General features: G+C 37.9%; 1 protein-coding gene across 1 annotated transcript in view; it reads right to left on the bottom strand.

Annotated features, from left to right (window-relative positions):
• Positions 1–986: 986 nt before the first annotated feature.
• Positions 987–7946, bottom strand: part of HEPHL1 (hephaestin like 1) — an 88809-nt gene continuing 81849 nt past the window's right edge. The window contains exons 17-20 of the mRNA XM_043996385.1: positions 6641–6780; positions 3058–3220; positions 1279–1353; positions 987–1186 (exon numbers count right to left, since the gene is read on the bottom strand). Coding sequence (XP_043852320.1) covers positions 987–1186; positions 1279–1353; positions 3058–3220; positions 6641–6780 — 578 coding nt within the window. The remainder of the gene's footprint in view (positions 1187–1278; positions 1354–3057; positions 3221–6640; positions 6781–7946) is intronic.

The raw sequence follows: 7946 nt of genomic DNA, 5'->3' as shown, positions 1-7946 counted from the left end.
AAATGTTCAGTACTGAACTCCTCTGCTGGGCAGCAACCTTCTACTTCTGAAATTCCCACTATAGTTTGATTGAAGCCCCCTATGTTTTGCTGCACATGGAGGCCAGACTCAACAGTGGGAGGACCTGGCCTATTATTTCACAGATTCTAAAAATCCTACTTTTCTAAGTATAAATATGAAGTTGATTTAAAAAAAAATACAAACCTTGCTACAGAAATATATTGTCAAAACATCTAGTATTAAAGAAGTTTGTAAACCTTCAAGTATCACTAAAAGTTTGCAAAAAACAAGCAGCAATGTTTAAAAACAAAATAAAACCAAAAAAAAAAAACCCTGATAACCTTACTTTTGGTAATTAACCAGTGTACAACCTGTTGGTGTAACAAAAGAAAAAGGAAGATTAGGAGCACCAGCTTATTGAGCAAAGAAGATTCATTATTAGGTCATATTCTGCCAGCAGATGCTTTAAAAAAATCCTTCAGATTCAGTAGGTAGTGAATTTCCTTGAATAGCTTAGGGAACAGTGTGGATTTGGGAAAAATCAGGGCCATTTCATTGGGTTGCTACAGTGCTTCCTGGTACTTTGCAAGGGATGTTAATCACCCAGGAACTAAGTCTGATGGCCAACTAGGAAAGCTTGATTTCTAGAGTAGGAAAAATAGAAAATGGAAACATCTTTCCAAATGTCCTTCAGGTATCTTCACTTAGAGGACAGCCTTGGAGTGGACTTTTCTCGGCTGAGCTATTATCTTGTTTGTGTGCGTGCGTGCGTGCGTGTGTGTATCCCTGAGAATTCATCAAAGCCCATTTCAAAAAATAAAAACAAATTGCTTTGAGTTAGTTATTTTTTGAGGGAAGACCAGTCTAGGATACAGTATTTTGTCACTGTAAACTTTGCCTTATATAATCATGTTGCACTGGCTTTCCCTCCATCTAAGGGTGAGGTTTGACACCTTTTTCTGCATGCTAGCTGATGAAGGGCAGGTTTACAAAGCATCAGTGGGAAGGGCACAAGTCTGAATGGCTCGGTAAGCCATTCGGTTTCTCAGAGATCGGAGAGTGAGGAAGAGACCGATGACCACTAGGAAGAGAAGGAGGCCAATGATAAAGAGGATGACTAAAGCTGCCTTTGCTGCTCTGGGAGCCAGATTTTTGCCAAAGAAATGTATATTTTCCTTATTGACTCCTGTGAAAACAAGAAGTAGTGTCAGCGACTTCTGCATTTCTCTAGTGGAATTGTTTAAAACATATATAGATAGGTATGAAAGAGGCAATAGCTACCATCAGTAGGCACAGTGGGAGGGACTGGTTCTTCTTTAGAGGAGGTCTTAGTGGAATAAGGAATCCCGTTATCTGGAGAAATTAGATAAAGAGAATATTTTGTCAGCAAGAGAATTCTAAAGAGCAATCTGTCCCACCGTTCACAGTACTGTTTCTTCAGTGTTTCATCCCACTCATTGGGACTAAAATCTAATCACAGAGCCTCCCTGTCATTCCTTGGTAGCTCAGTAGCACCCACTTTGGTCTTTACTATTAAGACCCTTTAAGAAGTCTATCTTCTCACCATATGTATTCTTCACACCACATAAGTGATGAATAATCATACCTTTCAGTTTTATATTATTCCCTTTTATGGGCTATATATTCCAGTCAAATTGAACTATTTCTTGTCCACAAACTGTGTGCTTACAGCCCTGTGCTCATGAAGTTCACTGTGCCTGAGATGTCTCTCCTCACAATCTTTATTTAAAAAACTCTTTCTTTTAATCTTATTTATATTCTGAATTTGACCAACCAGGTTCCCCACCAATCCTGAGCCATGTTGCATGATAGCATAATTAGTGGAGAGAATGCTGACTCAATGTTGCTTGCTATCTGCTTAGATAAATTGGTTTACATACTGTTCATTATTTGTGAGGATCCTCTGTGTAACCTGCATTTGGTGGGAAGGGAGTAAGATGGTGTCTACAAGGTTGGGGTACTTTTCTTTAACTTATAATGGCCAGGGATGCAGTTTTTTGTTTGGAACCAATTGTATCTCTAGATCAACATATTTACAGAGTCAAGCTGGAAATTGGGGGCACCATAATAAAGAGTTGATTTTTCCTTTAGTCCCCAAAAGAATCTGGTACCATACATATCCTCCTTTTGAAGAAATGAAGAATAATTCATGAAAATGAAAATGCCTTTTCAATGCATACAATAACCCATCAGCATTCTCTCCACCTGTGTGGAGAGACTCATGCAAAATGCTTCGGGCTTCACTGGAAACCCAGGTTGCACTAGCAAATGAGCATTTCCTCAAATAAAAAGAAGAGAAAAATATGATTACATGTAAAATATCCTGAATCTCCACCATATATTGCTTTCCTCTTTTCTTCTTTAATGTGTGCAAAAAAGGCAGGATATTGGTTCCAAAGCTGTCCCATTTGTGTTTTCCTCTGAACTTCTTTCTGTTTCTTTCTGTGCTTTTTAAAAACATCACTATCACACCCCTTCCTCCCCCTGTTCTCCCTCCCTGCCTTAAAAACTAAAAAGGCCTTCCTTTGTAACCAATAAGCATGGTCAAGCAATACAAATCATTATATCAGCCATGTCTAAGGAAAAAAATATGCCTCATTCTGCACCTATAATTCATCACCTCTCATGAGGTAGGAGGCATGTTTCATCATTAGTCCTCTGGAGCCATGGTTGGGCCCCCTTTTATATGTTGAATTACTACCTGTCCTATAAAACCCAATTCTAATGCAGCCTTTTGCAGGATATCTTTCCAAGTTGCTCCAGTGAGTGATGATTTTTCCCTTCATATTTCACATAACCCTTGGCTTTGTAATCATGTAACATTGCCTATTTTATTTTTTTAACATTGTCTATCTTAGTAATTTGTATTTGTGTCTTATCCCCTTGTTAGACTATAAATTTTATGAGAGCAAGGACCATGACTCATCAAATGTTATCTCTCCTTTAGCACCAAGTACAAGAAGTGCTATGCACACAGTCCACATAAATATTGATTGTGTTATATAGTATTAAATACCAATGATTCGGAAAAAGCACCTAAATTCCTGAAGACAGTATAAGTTGTTTCCATGCCCGCATGGATGTGATCAGATACGTGACAATGCAAGAGCCATGTTCCTGGATGATCTGCGATCAATTCAATAGTCTGAAATGTCCCAGGAAAGAGATCATACACATCTTCACGAAAAGATTTATCCAACTGTGGAAACAAAACAAATCCCTGAGTATTTTCTTGCCTGGCTTCAAGTGAGGCTAATAAGAGCACAAAGAACTTGGGGGGAATCTAAACTTTCTCCACCCACAAAATGTCTTCTGATTCTTCTTACTCATCTACAGACAAAGGGTTGACACACAGTTGATGGTCATGACAGTTCTAGCATCAGCACTCTAACCATTTCCATAAAAAGTTATTATTTGTCCCTGGCTTTTATTCCCCTGGCTTCCAAATCAAAGAAAACTTACTTATCTGAAATAACAATATTCTAAGGAGTTTCTATCTAAATGGTGCAATTAAATGAATCAAAGTATTAAGATGTTATGTAAGTCAATAAAGTGCTTTGAAGAAGAATTCCCAAGTCAAGTCAAGGTTATTCAGTGTTGGAAGGTAATCCTGAGTGTCTTAGTGCCCTTAACACCCCAGGGTAGAACAGATAGATAGTAGTACTCTAACAGTAGGGGACTTTAATTTTCCCCTCTCAAAATTCGATAAATCTAACCAAAAAATAATAAGAAATAATTTAAGAAAATGAATACAATTTTAGATAAACTAGACATGATAGATATCTGGAAAGAAATGAATAGAAATAGAAAGGAATACACCTTTTTTCTCAGCCATTCGTGGTCCCTTTACAAAGATTGACCATATTTTAGGACTTAAAAATTTTATACTTAAAGCAGAAAAGCAGAAATATTAAAAGTATCCTTTTCAGAATTGGAAGTTGAGGGGGTGCCCATCAATTGGGGAATGGCTGGACAAGTTGTGGTATAATAATACAATGGAATACTATTGTGCCGTAAGAAATGATGAGCAGGAGGAGTTCAGAGAAACCTGGAGGGTCTTACGTGAGCTGATGATGAGTGAGATGAGCAGAACCAGAAGAACATTGTACACAGTATCATCAACATTGAGTGTTGACCTACTGTGATGGACTATATTCTTCTCACCAATGCAATGGCACAGAAGAGTTCCAGGGAACTCGTGATAGAAGAGGATCTCCAAATCCAAGAAAAAAAAAAAAGAACTGTGGAGTATAGATGCTGATTGAACCATATTGTTTCTTTTGTTTTGGGTGCTGTTGTTTTTTTTTTCTATTTTGAGGTTTTGCATTACTGCTCTGATTTTTTCTCTTATAACAGGATTAATGCAGAAGTAGGATTAATGTTACTATGTGTATATATATGTGTGTGTGTATATAGATATATGTATATGTATATAGATATATAGATATAACCTATATCAGATTGCCTGCTGTTTGGGGGAGGGGGGGAGGGAGGGGAGGGAGGGGAGGGAGGGAGAAAAATCTGAAATTGTAAAGCTTGTATAAACAAAAGTTGAGAACTATCTTTACATGTAACAGAAAAAATAAAATACCTTATAAGTAAAAAAAAAAAAGTATCCTTTTCAGAACCTCATCAATAGAGATGGCCTGGTACATAATGGTATGATTTCAGATGAAGCAAACAATCTCATCCAGGTATGTTCAAAACACTTGTCTACCATGCTCTGATTGGTATCAGAAAAGTCACCCACTAAAGTTTCATTCTATTGATTTAAGGCTTCAGTGCTTACTAAAATGCTTTCTTTTCTATTCTTAGTGCAAGCATCATAGTCTACCAGGGCTTCCTAGAACTTAAATCTGCACCACTGCAATAGCCTCCTAATTACCTGCAGTATGGGGGAAAAAACAAGTAGACCCATTGAGGCTGGACCATAGAGTATGTGGATGGGGAGTTAAGAAGAATGGAGGGGGCAGCTAGGTGGCACAGTGGATAAAGCACCGGCCCTGGAGTCAGGAGTACCTGAGTTCAAATCCGGCCTCAGACACTTAACACTTACTAGCTGTATGACCCTGGGCAAGTCACTTAACCCCAATTGCCTCACTTAAAAAAAGAAGAAGAAGAAGAAGAAAAAGAATGGAAAGATAAATAGGGATCGGATTGTAAAGAACTTTTAAATGCCAAAAAGAAGATTTTATGTGCAGTCCTAGCAGTGACAGGGAACCCTTGGAGTTGGCTGATTTGGGGGATTTGTGATATAGTCACCCCTGTGCTTTTGGAAAATTGAGAATGGATTGTAGTGGAGAGAGACTTGACATGGAGAGACCAATTTAGAGGTTAATGTAATAGTCTAGACTAGAGGTGATAAAGGAATAAAGTAGGAGGGTAGCTGTGTGAAAGAAGGGGGCATATGCAAGAGATGTGGAGATAGAAGTAACAATATTAGACACCTGATTGGATATTTGGGATGAGGGACAGTGGGGAGTTGAGGATGCCACCATGGGTCACCCTTGAGTCACTAGGAGGATGGTGGTATCCTGGATAAACATAGGGAAATTTGGAAGATGATTGGATTTTGGGGAAAAGATAATCAGTTTTGTTTTAGGTATGCCAAGTTTATTCCCATATTATAGATGAGAAAACCGAGGTTCAGTTTAGTTGACTTGCCCATGATCACAAAGCTGATTAGGTATCAGAAGCAGGAGTCAAACTCACATGTTTCCTGACTCGGAAGTTCAGAGTTCTTTCTACTACACAGTGGTACCATCATGGTGATATAATATATGTTAGAGATGATTCTTTTAGTCTCTTCAATCTCTAAGGGACACTGATCTAAGCTAAGCTAAAAACTCTTTTTAACTCTTTCTCCAGACCCTCCTCTCTTTGAATGGATTCATAAATATTTTCCTGAGGACCAGGGACTTTCCATTGGTAGAATATTTGTAAAAAGACCTGGGTTCAAATCCTATTTCTGCTACTCACTAGTTCTTATGACCTTGACTAAGTAATTTCATTCCCCTGAACCTCAGTTTCACCATCTTGAGGAATGGGATGATAATATCTTCCTTGTCTATCTTAATAGAGTTATTACAAAGATCAAATAGAATAAGATATATAAAAGCATTTTTCATCTGTAAAACACCATGTACATAAAAATGATGTGTTTTAAACTGGGATGTATTACAGAAGTTAATTAGGTAATGTGAAGGTATAAAATATATATGATCATAGAACACATTGTTAGGAGGGTATCATATTTATATGATTATATTCTGTCATCTATGTGAATTGAGAGAGACACTGTGTGATATGGAAGAGTTAATGTAATAATATGGAAAAAGAATTGGGATTTGGAGTCAGAGGACTTGGGTTCAAATCTCTACTTTGCCACATATTAGTTATCTGACCTTGGACAAGTAATTTTCCTTCTCAAGGGCCCAAGTTTCTACCTCTGTAAAATGAGAGAGTTGAGCTTACTTCTAAAGTCCCTAGATCTTAAGAGTTTATAAATCATAATATATCACAAATAGTATGATATAACCTCTATTTCATGGTGAAAATAAATTAATTCTATTCTGTAGTGTCTCTCTAGAAAATTAAACATTTAGAGCTTTTAACTTACCTTGAAAAGAAAACTTTCGGCATGAAAATGGACCGTATGTATGTCAACTTCATTTCCTATTCCCAACAGGTACCAGTTTGTCATCGTATTTTCATTCATTATTAAACCATGGAGGTTTCCAAAAATCTTTCCATTAATTGCTGGGGAGATGAAGAGCTATTCATTAGTCTAAGGATATTTATTATTTAATCCACCTTTGAGCTGAGCAACAGCTTTGTGCCAAAAAACATTTTCATTGGTCTTCTAGATTTGGAATCATCTTTCCATGTTTACAAATATTCCCACTTATCAAGTCAAACCTGTCCCATATATGTCACTAGTCTAAAATAGAACAAAAGCATCAGATACAACTCCACATTCTGTTTTTTTTTGGGGGGGGGGGGGCGCGGGTTGGCAGGGCAATTAGGGTTAAGTGACTTCCCCAGGGTCACACAGCTAGTAAGTGTCAAGTGTCTGAGGCTGGATTTGAACTCAGGTCCTCCTGAATCCAGGGCCGGTGCTCTATCCACTGTGCCACCTAGCTGCCCCACAACTCCACATTCTGAATGATATGAATTCCTAATAATGAATAGACAATAAAGTATTTATTGAGTGCTTTTGTTCAGTTATTTTTCAGCCATGTCCTACTCTTTGGGACCCTATATGGGGATTTCTTGGCAAAAACATGGAGTGATTTGTCATTTCCTCCTCCAACTCATTTGACAGATGATGAAACTGAGGCAAATGGGGTTAAGTGATTTGCCCAGGCTCACACAGCTAGTAGGTGTCTGAGGCTAGAGTTGAACTCAGGAAGATGAGTCTTCCTGACTCCAGGCCTGGCACTCTATGCACTATGGTGCCACCTAGCTATACTACTAAGTACTTACTACAGGTCAAGCAGTGTTCTTAGGTGCTAGGAATACAAATACAAAAGTAAAGATAGACCCTGCCCTATAAAAATTTATATTTTAACAAGGAGGGATATGTTGCTTGCTAAATTATAGGAATGGTGATTGGAATAAAAAAAGGAAACCAATGGAAAGGCAAAATTCAAACTTTCTAACCTCAAAGGTCAGATTTCAAACTATTATTCCTCAACTAGGTCCTCAAAGATGCTTGATAATCCTCTATTCATCTTTAGCTTAGTACCAAGTAAATTCCCCACAGCATGAGTTCCAAACCTTGAATACTCTCTGAAGCTCCTAATCCCCACTCCTCTCTCTTCTAAAGGTCTGTCATATGGGAAAAGGTTTACTTTTCTTGGCTGTAGATTAGGCTTATTCAGCTTGGTCTTAGACAGTACAACTGATAACAGTGGGTTGTTGTT

The sequence above is a fragment of the Dromiciops gliroides genome, chromosome 3 (assembly GCF_019393635.1).
Source record: "Dromiciops gliroides isolate mDroGli1 chromosome 3, mDroGli1.pri, whole genome shotgun sequence".
NCBI lineage: Eukaryota > Metazoa > Chordata > Mammalia > Microbiotheria > Microbiotheriidae > Dromiciops > Dromiciops gliroides.
This window is presented reverse-complemented; position numbering and strand designations above follow the sequence as displayed.